Below are 13,163 nucleotides of genomic sequence, written 5' to 3' on the forward strand. Positions count from 1 at the left end.
CAGCAGCCCGCCCAGCCCCGGGGGCTCACCAGGGGTGCGTACTCCACGTCGTCCCCCAGCAGCCCTGTGTCGTTGAGGGTGTATTTGGCTTTCTTCTGCACAGCATCCACCGGCCCCTTCTCCACCTGATGCTTGATGGCCTTGAAGAGCTTGTACAGCGGCTCCCCTGCGCTGTCCTACAGCAACACGGGGCGGCTGAGCCACGGTGGGACTGATCGTGCCAGGGTGGGAGCAAACCCGTCCAGGTGGAGCTGGGCCGCAGGGAGGTGGACATTCGGGGGGTACAGCACCACCTCGTCCCTCCCCACCCCCTGGCAGGGCTGTGTGGAGCCCACCTTGAGATACTGGTACAGGCAGATGGACATCCAATTAGACAGCATCCTCTCCACCACTGTCTCAGACCTGGAGATGCAGAAAGGCCTTGTGTTGAGGGGCCCTTTAGTGCCCCTAGGATCAGCTGGCTCTTCCAAGTACCCAGACCACGCTCAGAGCAGCCCAGTCTCCGTCAGTCTGTACATTTACTGCCTGCAGTGACCAATCTCCCAGCCCCCTCAGGGTGGGCCTTTCATCTTCCACCCCATCCTACAAAGGGCTGATGAGAAGGGGGAGCAGATAAGTGGCCAGCACAGACCACCTGCCAGCAGCGATGCCCCCCCGTCATCCCTCTGCCCTACTCACTGGCACTGGCTGTACTTGCTGGCAAACCAGGTGCCTGGACAAGCCTGTGCTGCCCCACTGCCACCCCCTAACACCCCCCACCGCGGCCTCTGCCCTTCCCCACACACCTGCGCAGCATCAGCTTGGGGTTCTTGGCCACCACATACTGCTCCATGAGCTCCAGGAAGAGCGTGCGCATGATGTCCGTGTAGTACTCCAGCTTCCCGTGCAGCGCCACCGTCAGCAGCGACGCAAAGTAGACCTTGGCGCGGGCCGAGAACTCCCGCTGGTTCTCCAAAGTGTGAATGAACTGTGGGGGAGGCCGGTCAGAGCCCCGCCCCGCCCCGCCCCCTCGCTCCAGAGGCCCCGCCCCTCACGGCCCCGCCCCACGCCCCAGAGGCCCCGCCCCGCTCACGTTGATGAGGAAGCACTTGCTGTTGAGCAGGTTGGAGAACTGGTAGAGCGCCTGCTCCACCAAGGGCCGCCGTGACTCAGGGATGTCCAGCTTGCCCGTGATCATCACGTCCTTGTCGCCGTCCTTGGAGGGCAGGAAGAAGACGCGGTCGGTGTAGGTCTTGTAGTCCAGCACGGGGATGCCTGCCTCGTGCACGTCGTTGGTCTGGTCCTCCATCTCAATCATCAGGTCTGCAGGGAGGTCGTGGTGAGGCATCCGCCCACCGGCAGCCCCCCTCCTCCGTCCCTCCCAATGCAGCCTCTTCCGAGCCCTCCTCCCCCGGGACCTGCAGGACGGCCCCGACCTGTGAACTCCTTCTTGCAGCGGTCACGCACGCTCTCCTCCAAGCCCTCCAGCTGGGACTTGATCTTCTCGTACTCGCGCTCTGCCTGTTGGCTCTTCCTCCTGGGGGCACAGGGAAGCTCCTGGGACCTGGCCTGGATTGTGCTGGCCGGTGGGTGTGGCCAAGGGGCTGAGGCTGCCGGGGGAGAGGCTCACCAGTAGCAGTAGACAGACACGGCGATGACGGCCACCATGGGCACGATGACCAGCGGCAGGATGAGGCTGAGCGGCACGTCACTCACACGCGTGTCATACTCCACGCGGCCCAGCACCCACTCCCGGGAGCCAAACTTCACCTGCGTGGAGAGGCGGAGTCAGCAAGGACAGGTGCGTGGCCGAGACCACGAGAGCCCGGTGCCCTGTCCCCTCCCTGCCCCCACCCTACACGCACAATGAACTCAGGCAGGTTGTGGGTCGTGTCCCGCTTCTGCCGCCGCTTGGGAGGGGGCTGCACCTCTGGGGGCTCACAGTACAGATCGGTCTCCGTCAGGGTCTTCATGACGCACCGCTCGGCACCCACGAAGGCCTCGGCCTCGTGAATCGTCATCGCCTTGTTCAGATTGGTGCCCTGGGGGGCGGGGGATGGGGCCACAGTGCCCAGGAGGGGTTCAGGGATGCCCCGACCAGCTCAGCCCAGACCTTGGGCTGCTCCCCTACATGCACCCGCTCAGGACCTGACCCCGGGGCTGCACTGGTCCTCACCCGCGCGTGAATGAGCTTGTTGACCTGCTTCTTGACGCCCCCTGTGAAGTTCTCGAAGGTGGGGTCGGCGACGTACTCAAAGGCACCAGCCTCAGTCCTGAGCAGGGCTTGGTGCCCATCCATCTGAATGAGCGCCGTGAGGTTGTAGGCCTCGGGCTCCTCGGGGACGGCCGGGGACAAGAACACAACCTTGGAGTCACTGCAGAACACGTACTCCCTGCCCACGACCTAAAAGCCGAGGCAGGACCGTTAGGCCACTTGGCACAGGCTGCATCCTGCCCTGGCGTGTCCCCAGCAGCGGGCGCCGACTGACCGTCACGGGCTGCAGGGCTCCGGCCTCCCGCCGCCGCCTCCAGGACTGCAGGGGCTCGGCTATGACCACCATGGCGAATTTCTGGATCAGGCTGAAGCCCTGTCCTGTGACGTTGATGCTCCGGCCACCACTGGGGGGCAGGGAGGGGGATGGTGCCTGAGTGGGCACACCTGGGCAAGGGAGGTGCCCAGCCAGCTCCAGAGCAGGTGGCCTGCAAGGCTGTGTCCCCGCCCCCACCCTGCTTTTGGATACCCTTGCAGGTGTGTGCAAGGTGTGTGCAAGCCCAGACCTGCTGCAATGGCAGGGGCGGGGGGTGGGGTGGGGTGTGTGTGCTCAGAGCACGTGACTGAGCACCGCCACCCTGGACTGTCAGAAGCAGGGCTGGGCTGGGTGGCGGGGGGAGGTGGAGGCGGGATGTCGGGCCTGCCCGACCTGGGGGTACAGTGGGGATTTTTGGAGGCCTCCTCCTGTCACCCAGACCAGCTCTGCCATATCCTCACAAGCCCAGTGAGAAGAGGGCACCTGCGAAATAGCTAGATGGGGTGGGTGTGGCCAGCAGTGTGGGAGTGGGGGGCACCTGCCACGGGGGGGGGGGGGGGAAGAGGTCTCACCTGACAAAGCTTCGCAGCGGCTCGAAGGCCCGCAGGACTGGGTTCTCACGGTAGGTGAAGGTGACGCCAGGGCTGGGCACTTCGGAGCCCCCATAGTAAATTTTCAGGGGCAGCTCTCCCGGAGCCGCCTGGGGGCCGGTGACACACTGAAGCTGTGCCCCAAACTGCGTCCTGGGGGTGGGGATCGCCAGTCAATGCCAGCCCCACCCTGGGACCGCCCGCAGCCCCAGGCCAGTGGGTCAGTGGGTCTGGTTGGTTCCACTGCCCCCTCCAGGATAGACACAGGGTCACGGCCAGAGGGCCCTCACCCTGTCCCCAGGACCAGGGCAGACCAGGATTTGGCGGCCTGTGGGTGACACCCACACTTTACAAGGGATGTCATTGAGGGTCACCCGCATGTCTTCCTCAGAGCCTGTGTCCAGGTGGGTACCATTGATGGTCAACATGGTGCCGCCCGCCTGTGGCCCCTGCTTTGGCTCCACACTGAGGGGCTGGGGCTGCTAGAAGAGAAAAGCAGGGACATTTGACTCAGGGCTGGGGCGGCAGGGCTGGGGCGGCAGGGCTGCGGCCCTCCCTCCCGGGCCTCGACTGGGCCATGACCGTTGTCAGAAAGAGGCAGGGGCACAGCCTCGCCTCACCCCGAGTCAGCGCATGGCCCCCCAGATCCCACCCACATTTGTCCTGACCTGCAAGAGCCACCTGCCGGGCGCTTACCTGATAGGTGAATTGGACATGGGGAGGCGAATGGCCGAGCTTCCCGCTGATGTCCACCTCGACGCCCCCCGTGAAGGGCGCCTCTGCAGCCTCGATGGTGCACACGATCCTGCATGGGTGGCAGGCAGGTGGGCACACTCTGTGTGTGTGCAAGCCCTGGGCACCCACGCATACCTGCACCGTGTCCTTCCTCTCCATCCCCCCAGTCCCCCGGCCCCCCAGGGTAGGGCCTGGCCCAGCTCGGAGGGCCCAGGTTGCCCACTCACCGGGTGGACACGGAGTAGCGTTCTGGCTCAAAGGCACAGTTCCGGCCAGCCACGGTGACCCTCTTCACGTCGTCTGCTCTGACCCCCAGATTTGACCCAAGGATGGTGACGCGAATGCCTCCGCCGAGCGGACCGGTCTCAGGCTGGATCTGAAATTGGCAGAGCCCGGCTGACCTGGTGGCTGGGGCAGGCCAGGCTGCGCAGCTGGTCCCGGGCCGGGCTGGAGTCCCTCCTGCCAGGGAGGTCAGGGGTAAGGGGGCTTACCCTGGTGATGACGGGCGGTGGGCACTCGGAGGTGGCGTTACCACACAGGGCCGCGTACACACACCTGTTCTGCCCGCTGCACCACACGCACCTGTAGACAGGGTCAGCGGCCAGGCACAGGCTGCAGTCGCTGCGGCCGAAGGAGCAGTTGTAGAGGGTCACTGCGGAGGGAGAAGCTGGCTGTCAGCAGGGCCGCCCTGCTGCCCTTGCCCGCCCACCAGCCCAGCTGCCCACCCCACCCACCTTGGAGCCGGCTGTCAATATTCTTGCCGTAGGACTTGACATACAGATGCAGGGGCAGCGTCTCGTTGGCATCGTGGGAGAGCTGGGGGCACACAGGGACACGCTGCACCCCCGCCTCCCACCCGAGCCCCCGAGAGTGACCACCGTGTGTCCCCTCACAGCTGACGGGCAGCAAGGGGAGGCCTCCAGGTGGCTAGAAGCTGGAGGCTCAGAGACTGAGGATGACTTGGATTCCAGGGAGACGGGAGGCCCAGGGATGCTCTGAGGCCACACCTGCCTGCCGGCCCCGCTTCCCCAGAAGGGCAGCTGGTGAGCCTGCCCCCGCCCCACCCCTCAAGCCCCGGAGGTAATTGGGCAGCCCCCGCAGGGCCAGCCCTCGGGGTCCACCAGCCTGGCCCACCCACCCCGGGAGGCGTACCTTTGGGGTCCGAAAGGAGAAGGTTCCTTGCTCCTGTGTGCTGACTGGCTCCTCAAACTTGAGCAGGTCACTGCCCACGCGCAGGGAGGAGCTCTGCCAGACAGGCCAGTCAGGATACCCGAGGCGGGCCAGCGCGTCCCACATGCCCGCCCTGGGCCCCGGGGCCTGCCGTGCCCCACACAGCTCCCGGGCCAGCTTGGGCGCCCCCATCCCGACTGACACCCAGCCGCTCACAGACAGGCCCCGCCACGGTCAACACCCAGACTCACCGCCCTGCTCCCTCCTGAGTGGCACTTGGCTGCCCAGCCCCTGCACGCCCTAAACCCTCGAGGCCCGTCCAGATGTCCCCACGTCCACCCTCTGACCCCTCTGCCTTCCTCACGTGCTGGGCCCTGAGCCGCAGAAGGCTGGATGGGCCCCGGCGCTTAGCTTCTGGTCTGCAGGAGGACGGCTCTGAACAAGCCTGTGCCTCCCCACCAGCCATCACGGCCCCTGCTGGGACCCCCAGACCTGGCCTCACTGGTTAGCCAGGGCCCCACAAGCCCCCCGCACCTTCACCGTGTCCAGGTTCTTGCCCTGGAAGGTCACCGCCGTCTCGTGGTTCATGGGAATGACCAGCGGGCTGGGGTTCAAGAACTGGGGGCAGTCGTCCTCCTGGGGGGGCAGGGCTGGTCAGGTGCTGCTGGCGTCGGCCGAGCAGCCTGGCCCACGTGCCCTCACGGCCCCTCACCATGTGGGCACGGACGATGCCGTCCTCAGGGTTGGGCGAGGCCTCCCGACACTCGTGGTAGCGCAGGTCCCACTGGCAGGTCCAGCGGTTGCTGGCACAGGAGATGCACCTGGAGGAGAGGGTGGTGAGAAGTGTGGGGTCCGCAGCGGGGGCTGGGAGGGACAGGCAGGGGCACTCACGGCAGGTTCTCCTCCAGGCTCATGGCCACTCGGCAGTCGTAGAAGGGGTACAGGTGGGAGGTCAGGAAGACGTTGCCGCGTTTGAAGAGAAGCTGGATGGTCACAGCCACGTGATCTGTGGACAGCAGATGGGGCCAGCGTCAGGCGGGGCCGCAGGGGGAGGCGGGCTTGGGCTGGGGGGAACAGGAAGCCGGAACTGGGCCCCCCCCGGCCCCAACTCCTCCTTCCATCAGAGCTCCCCACAGGCGACCCAGCAGAGAACGGGAGGCCGTGTGTGGAGACCCTGGTCTGAGTGGGGCCCCGCAGGGCTCAGCAGGACCCGCCGCCGCTATCAGATCTCGGCTCGTGTGTCACTCCCCAGGGCTCTGCGCTGCTGGGCCCTCGCTCTGTCCCTGCAGGCACCGAGGGCCGTGGTTCCTGGGCGTCTGGGGCAGAGCACCTGCCAGGTCCCAGCCATGTCACCGCGTGGCCCCCACCTTCACCAGTGAGTCGTCCTCCGCTGCCCCAAATGCTCAGGGGACAGGCTCGGGCGGGGCCTCACCCTGGCCAGGCGGTGTGCTGGGGATGCTGCTCGGGGAGTTGCAGACCACGGCGCCCCCCTGCATGCTCGCCACGTGTGGCGGTGATTCACCGAAGAGGCACAGCAGCTTGTCCTCCTCGCTCAGGGCCGGGAGGGGACTGACGGTCAGGTGCACCTGCGGAAGGGCCACTCAGCTCACAGCAGGACTCCTCTGCCCAGCCTCAGGGTGCAGGCAACCTCCCGCCCCCGCCCTGAGCCCCAGTCCTCTGGCCATTCTCCGGCCACCCTCCTGTATGTGTACACCTGCCCCCTGGAGAACCCTCTAGAACCTGGCTCCATTTCATCTGAATGGGCCCCTCTGTGGTCACCTAAGCCACTCCTGGGACAGGGCCTGGGTCTGCCCTGGATTCTCAGAAGCCCCTCGGGTCAAAGGGGCCAGGGGACCCAACAAAGGATGGGGTCCCTGTCCCCAGGCTCAGCACCGCCGTCCAGGCCAGGAGCGAGATACTACGCGGGTCTCCTGCCGTCCCCACAGCCCCAGGCCAGCAGCGCCCCTGCCTCCACCCCCACCGCACACCTCTCCCTGCGCCCGGCCAGCAGCGCCCCTGCCTCCACCCCCACCGCACACCTCTCCCTGCGCCCGGCGGCTCATGTTCTGCGGCTGGGTCTCGGTGACGGCCACGCAGGCCTCACTGCGGCTCCACAGCCAGTGGCCACTCTCTTCGGCCCGCGGGCACTCAGCCCTCCTGGTGCATCTGCGGGGGCAGGGGGCACCCGTGAGCCCTCAGGGTGGGGCGGCACCCCCGGACCCAGGCTGGGCCGAGCACCCCAGACTCCCGGATGCTCACCGTCCCTCGACGACACACCAGCCGCAGTAGGGGTCCTGTGAGCTGCGGCACTGGGCGCAGGTGGAAAAGCTCTCACACTCCTGCACGGGGAGCCGGAACACCTGGGGGCACCGGGGCGGTGAGCGGGACTACGGCCGCCGCAGGTGTCGGGCCAGCAGCCACGAAGGACCTCGCTCAGACGCCAGACTTTCCCGGGACCACCAGCTTGATCCCACCTTTACCGCTAAGGCTTAGAAGCCTCGACACGACTCAAGGCTGGGCAGTGAGGGCTCCAGGCAGCAGCTGCTGTCCAGGTTGTGTGGGACCCGGCCGGGAGGCTGGACCTGACCCAGGATCGGGTGGCGCAGGAGCCCGGGGCCCATGTCCCCCACCGTCTGAGCTCACAGAAGCTGCCTGGGGCCCCGCGCCTCCCTGTTTGCACTTGGGGAAGGCCCACTCAGAGCACTGATCCTCTGGTCAGGAGGGGCCCAAGGCCGGGCCGGAGACACAGAACAGCGAGAAACGGTTTCAAAGATGGGAAAGGTGCTTGAGAGACACTGTCAGGACCCAGGGAGATGACAATTGGGCCCCCTCCCAGCATGCTCTGCGTGTCTCTAGGGGCTGGACCACCAAGGCCCCTCCTCCCAGGCTCCACAGGCCAACCTTGTCCTGGGTCATGGCGTACAGACTGGTCAGGTCTGCGGCCAGCACCAGGTCCTTCTTGATTCTCTTGTTGATCTCCACAAGGACAGAGCCATACTCCGCGGAGCTGCCATCTGGAGCGAGGTACACCTGTGGGCACGAGAGCAGGTGCACGGTGAGGGCAGGGGGCCTCGTGCACTGAGGACCCCTCCGGAAACCACCCTGCCCCAGCCCTGGGCCTCACCTTGAGGACCCGGCCGTCCGAGGTGCCCAGGAAGGCGATGGTGTGGCCATTCTCGGTCGTCACTGTCACAGCTGTCAGGTTCAGGCCTCCACGGTGCAGCACGGCTACGGCTGAGAGTCCGTCTCGGCTGCCCAGCGGGTAGGGCAGGTGCTCTGAGCCACACGGGAAACTCTCACTGGCACCCTATGGACCATGGCGTCAACGGTGGGTGCAGACCCCCGCCCGAGGCCTCTCCCCACCACGACTCCCAGCACTCGCGGCCCTGCACACGTCCCCCAGGACCAGCCCAGGCAGGCAGGGCCCCTACCCACGTGCTCACTGCTCCAAAACCCAATGCCCAGCATGGCTGACACCTGGGAGAAGTGGCACCTACATCTCACGCTCACCTGTCCGCAGGGACACACACGTACACGCACACACACACACACACACACACACACACACACACACACACACCGGCCTTCACAAGCATGTGGGACGTGGACACGGCAAGCAGTGCCACGCGCAGAACCACACGCGCGTGGTCTAAGCCCGTGGGAGAACGTGCTGAGGCCACATACCGACCCGTGGCCACCACACTGGATCTCGCCGTGGAAGGGCTTGTAGAAGGTGTCCCGGCCCGCCTCCCGGGTGCCCGTGTAGCAGGCGTCGCGGCTGGTCTCCATCTTGCTGTGGACCTCGTCCAGTGGGAACAGGCAGAGGCCCGCCCGTGGCCCCCCGCCACCCCGGCCATCTGTGCTGAAGACAGTGTAGAGCACCCCAGTGGCGCCTGGCCGGGCCACGGAGGCCGCCAGGCAGGTGCCGAAGGCGGGGACCCGGGTGTCATCGGGGCCCAGGCAGCGCAGGTCCACCTCCAGGTAGGAGTAGTAGAACGGGTCGTACTTGCACATACGCGCCAGCAGCGTGCGGTTCCGGGCCGGGTGCTTGTCCTGCTGGTTGAAGACGAAGAAGACGTAGTGGCCATCCTCGAAGGCAGCCACGAACTGCTGTGTGTTTGTGGACAGGTAGCCGGCCTTGTAGGTGGCGTGGTCCGTGTAGGCCTCAAAGGCCTCCCTGCCCTCCGTCCGGTCCAGCAGGCGCGTGCTCACAATGATGCCGTTGTCGTGGGGCCCGTTGCCCTTGCCCACAAAGAGCACGTGCTCGCCGCTTGGGCCCGTTGTGCTCACCAGCCCCACGGTGGCCACGCTCTCGTCGTTGCTGGCCACGAAGGACTTCTCGCCACTGCCATCCTCGTAGAAGAGGAGCGAGGAGATGTTGCTCAGGGAACGCAGGGCGCAAATGCCCTTGAAGAGGCTGCCGCACTCGATGAGGCGGTTCCGGGAGGGGTCGAGCAGCAGGAGCTGGTTGACGTTGTCAGTCTGCACGGCCTCGTGGCACTGGCTCGCCTCGATGGGCGGCGTGCACTTCTTGTTGTCCAGGGCCGGGCCCGTGGCCGCCCGCTGCTCCAGCTGCAGGTCGGCACTCAGCTGGTAGAGCGTGTTCACCGCCCCCACGTACACCACGCCCGACACCTCGTCCACCACCAGGTGGTTCAGCTCTGTTTCGCTGCGGAAGAAGTCCAGCTTGCGGGACCGCAGGCTTGCACTTGTGCCCGCCAGGCCCAGGAGGGTCAGGGTCCAGAGCTGCAGCGCCATTGCCCCTGGCACCCTGTGGGAAGGGAGGAGGGTCAGGGGAGCCCCAGCCTGGAGGACCCACCCCACCCCACAGGAAGCCCCCGGTGCCTGACCCTGCCCAGCCCGCAGCCCGCCCGAGCCCACGATCCCTTCCCTGCCTTCCCACCCATCTGGCCAGACACACGCACTCTCATCTCTAAGGAGATCATCTCCCAGCCCTCCTCAAGAAGGAACACCTGTAACCTAACCGCTGAGGGGCCAGGCCACCAGCACTGCAGCTCCAGGCCTGGGTGCAGCCGCCCCCGGAGGACTGCACCCTGTCCTCTGCCCCCAGGTTCCCAAAGCACCTTCAGGCCCACCTCCAAGGCAAAAGAGCACCTCCTCCAGAAAGTCTCCCAGACACTCACTCATGTGCCCACCCTCGCACCCCATGACCCCAAGAGCCCCAGGTGCTCCACACTGTCCAGAGCACAGACCCAAGCTGACCGACAGGCCCTGAACATGCAAACAGGTGGGCCACACACCTGTTCTATGCCTGACTCTCGGCACACACGGTGTAATCTGACAGGCAGCAGCAGAGCCACTGGTGGGCCTGCCTCCCCACCCTCTCACGAAGCCTTCCAGGCCCTGCCTCCAACCCCGCTTCCCCTGATGAACCAGCAGGAGGGCCCCAGCAATCCACCCGCCCTGCCTGTGCCCCGCCCAGGGCAGACCCTCAGACGCAGGCACGCCGGACGCAGGTCCTGGGAGGGTGTTCTGGGGTGAACCAGGTCTCTGAGGGGGGACCCCGGAGGCCGCGGGGGGTGCTGCGTGCAGGGCTGGGGCAGGCCACATCGGTGCGGGTGTCCATCCGAGCACACACACGGCCCTGCGTATGTGCGCGCGCCCGTGCGTGTCTCTGGATGTATGGGGGGCGAGCTACTAAGGCCAAGGGTGGGCTCAGAGTCCCCAGCATGGAGGCCCCTCCCACCTTGGGGTGGTCCAGCACAATCGCCGCCCTTGGGACCCTGATCAGAATCCCCTAAAGTGGTCTTGGCCGCCACCCCCACCGGCCACCCTCTCACAATCTGTGCGTGAGCCCTCACTCCTGGACCCGCCGGAACCTTCCCTGAGGGGGCCTGTGCCCGGCAGGACATTTAGGGCAGCTGTCCATGCCACGTGGCCGAGTGGAGACTGACCCCAACGGCAGAGGGTCATGAGGGGCTCAGGCACAGATTGTGAGAGGGTGGCCGGTGGCGGTGGCCTCCCAGACTCCCCCCACGGCTGCTGCACCTCTACAGAGGAGCTGACACGCCCCCTACGGCCCCCTCAAACACCACCGCCCTGGAAACGCGCTCATTCCCTCAAGAAACAATTACTTTTTTCCCCCCCTTTGACAGCCTGCCCTGCCCCGCCCTGAGTCCTCCTCCTCCAGGAAGGCAGAAGGCTGTCTGCTCTGCTCCATGGCCAGGGGAGACGTTTCTTTGGGGGCACTGGCTTTGGGCAAAGCTGTGCTGACTGGAATAGGATGGACCCTGTGATTCTCACATCAAGCCAGCTTCCTTCTTTGCCCGAGCCACTAGGAAGCCCCCCGGCCAGGCTGTGGCTGTTTTCTATCCCCCACTGCATCCCTCTGTTCTGAGTCTCCACAACATTCCTCAAGCCCCTGGAGGAAGCATAACCGAGAGGCAACCAAGGGACAAAGCCCAGTGACAAAGCCAGAACAAGTGTCACAAAGCCAGTGACAAAGCACCGCAGAATCACCACTGACAGGGGCAGGTCTCAGGGCTGGGGAAGGCGCCCCTCGGCTGTGCACTGAAGCCCCTTGCTCTGGAGTGTTCAGTTCCTGCCGGGCCCCTGGGGACCCCACAGGCCTCCGCACGAGCTGCTGGCTTGACAGTGTCCAGGAGGCAGCAAGGACCTGGGAAGGAGCTGAAAATGGCCTAAGAGAAGGCGGTGGGATGAGGAGACAGGGTGACCCCAGGCCGCACCAAGACGAGGTGATCAGGTCGGGGAGGAGATGGTGCCTTTGGTCAAAGACAGGAAGAGTTCACAGGACCGCGCGCAGACTGTGCAGATCCTGGGCGGAGGCGGGCCTCTGCCACCGCAGGCTCCGCTCGTCTCCGCGGGCAACTGAGGCCGTCTAGGGGAGAGGAGGGTGCAGTTCAGAAAATCCCCAGGCTGGAGCCGGGACGCCCGCGACGCCAGGACTGCACAGAACCAGGCGCGCCAGGAGAGGCCCCGGGCGCTCAGGCACCCTCCGGTACCTTCGCTCAGGGCCCGGGGAGCGGGGGCGGGGAAGGGCAAGGCTGCAGGGCCCCGCCCCCCGCCGCCCCTCCCCCGCCGCCCCAGCTTCCCTGCCGCCCCGCCCCCGCGCTCGCTGGCTCGCCCGCCGCGGCGCAAAGTCCGCTCCCCGGCGCCGCGGAGGCGGGGGGCGTCCAGGCCCCTCGGCCTCGAGCCCAGGCTGGCCCTACCCACCCCGCCCCGGCCCCGCTCACCCGAGTCCCCGCCGCGACTCTGGTCCCGCTCGGCTTTGGCGGCGGCTGCGGCTCCAGCCACGGGCCGCCGCGGCAAGCGGGGAATGAATGGAATGTTCCCGGAGCCCAGGGAGGGAGCGGGCGGGCGGGGGCGGACCTGCGGGTGCGGACGGACGGGCGGGGGCGGAGCCGCGGCCGGAGCTGGAGCCGCCCGAGCCCAGGCCACCCATGGAAGCAGGCCCCCTGGTCCCCGATGGACCCGTGTCCAGGCCCCTCTGCCGGCCGGCAGCGCGCCTAGGACTCGAACCCAGAACCGACCAAGCGGGGAAACTCCTGCCCCCCCGCCTTCTGAAAGAGCTCTGCTGTGACCCTGAGCCCTGCCTCAGTCCTGGTAGCTCACAGACGTGACAGGACCCAGGAGATGGAAGGGTCACAGTGCATAAAAAAGAATGCTCTGGGGCTTCCCTGGTGGCGCAGTGGTTGAGAGTCCACCTGCCGATGCAGGGGACGCGGGTTCGTGCCCCGGTCCAGGAGGATCCCACAAGCCGCGGAGCGGCTGGGCCCGTGAGCCATGGCCGCTGAGCCTGCGCGTCCGGAGCCTGTGCTCCGCAACAGGAGAGGCCACAGCAGTGAGAGGCCCGGGTACCGCAAAAAAAAAAAAAGAATGCTCTGGCCTCCCTCTGGTTGATGTCCACTTGACTGAGCCCCTGGGGCAGAAGCCCAGCCCTGTCCTTGGCCCCAGGGGCCCCCAGGGCTGGCACACCAGAAGTGCTCTATGAAAGCCACGTGTGTGGTCACGGAGCAGGAACAGGTCTTGCTGCTGACAGTAACACTGGCCCAGATACTGTGCTGCTGCCCCCGCCTCACCCCCCCTCAAGCAGGCCAGGGCCAGACCTGGGCTCCCTGGCCCAGGACCCCTCTTGGTGGTGGGCAGAGTGAGCCTCAAGTCCAGGGGTTCCAAGGGCCCC

At 66.5% G+C, this 13,163-nt stretch overlaps 1 protein-coding gene across 9 annotated transcripts in view; it reads right to left on the bottom strand.

The window, feature by feature from the left end:
* Positions 1-13,163, bottom strand: part of PLXNB2 (plexin B2) — a 29,593-nt gene that overhangs the window by 4,095 nt on the left and 12,335 nt on the right. For 7 of the 9 annotated variants that reach the window (XM_027108109.1, XM_027108111.1, XM_027108112.1 and 4 more), the window contains 25 exons: positions 8,687-9,773; positions 8,127-8,309; positions 7,904-8,032; positions 7,262-7,362; positions 6,991-7,168; positions 6,435-6,588; positions 5,894-6,008; positions 5,715-5,823; positions 5,537-5,638; positions 4,985-5,077; positions 4,567-4,648; positions 4,324-4,484; positions 4,060-4,208; positions 3,794-3,902; positions 3,443-3,579; positions 3,080-3,250; positions 2,469-2,598; positions 2,156-2,383; positions 1,845-2,021; positions 1,610-1,749; positions 1,416-1,516; positions 1,073-1,302; positions 786-967; positions 336-402; positions 30-176 (listed from right to left, as the gene is read on the bottom strand). In XM_027108109.1, coding sequence (XP_026963910.1) covers positions 30-176; positions 336-402; positions 786-967; positions 1,073-1,302; positions 1,416-1,516; positions 1,610-1,749; positions 1,845-2,021; positions 2,156-2,383; positions 2,469-2,598; positions 3,080-3,250; positions 3,443-3,579; positions 3,794-3,902; positions 4,060-4,208; positions 4,324-4,484; positions 4,567-4,648; positions 4,985-5,077; positions 5,537-5,638; positions 5,715-5,823; positions 5,894-6,008; positions 6,435-6,588; positions 6,991-7,168; positions 7,262-7,362; positions 7,904-8,032; positions 8,127-8,309; positions 8,687-9,760 — 4,449 coding nt within the window. In that variant the 5' untranslated portion in view covers positions 9,761-9,773. Of the gene's footprint in view, positions 1-29; positions 177-335; positions 403-785; positions 968-1,072; positions 1,303-1,415; positions 1,517-1,609; positions 1,750-1,844; positions 2,022-2,155; positions 2,384-2,468; positions 2,599-3,079; positions 3,251-3,442; positions 3,580-3,793; positions 3,903-4,059; positions 4,209-4,323; positions 4,485-4,566; positions 4,649-4,984; positions 5,078-5,536; positions 5,639-5,714; positions 5,824-5,893; positions 6,009-6,434; positions 6,589-6,990; positions 7,169-7,261; positions 7,363-7,903; positions 8,033-8,126; positions 8,310-8,686; positions 9,774-11,709; positions 11,862-13,163 lie in introns of those variants that run through there. The other 2 variants (XM_027108113.1, XM_027108108.1) reach the window with 2 other exon arrangements.

The sequence above is a fragment of the Aethalodelphis obliquidens genome, unplaced genomic scaffold (genome assembly GCF_003676395.1).
Source record: "Aethalodelphis obliquidens isolate GAN/ISIS:26980383/991018 unplaced genomic scaffold, ASM367639v1 scaffold8, whole genome shotgun sequence".
Classification (NCBI taxonomy): Eukaryota; Metazoa; Chordata; class Mammalia; order Artiodactyla; family Delphinidae; genus Aethalodelphis; species Aethalodelphis obliquidens.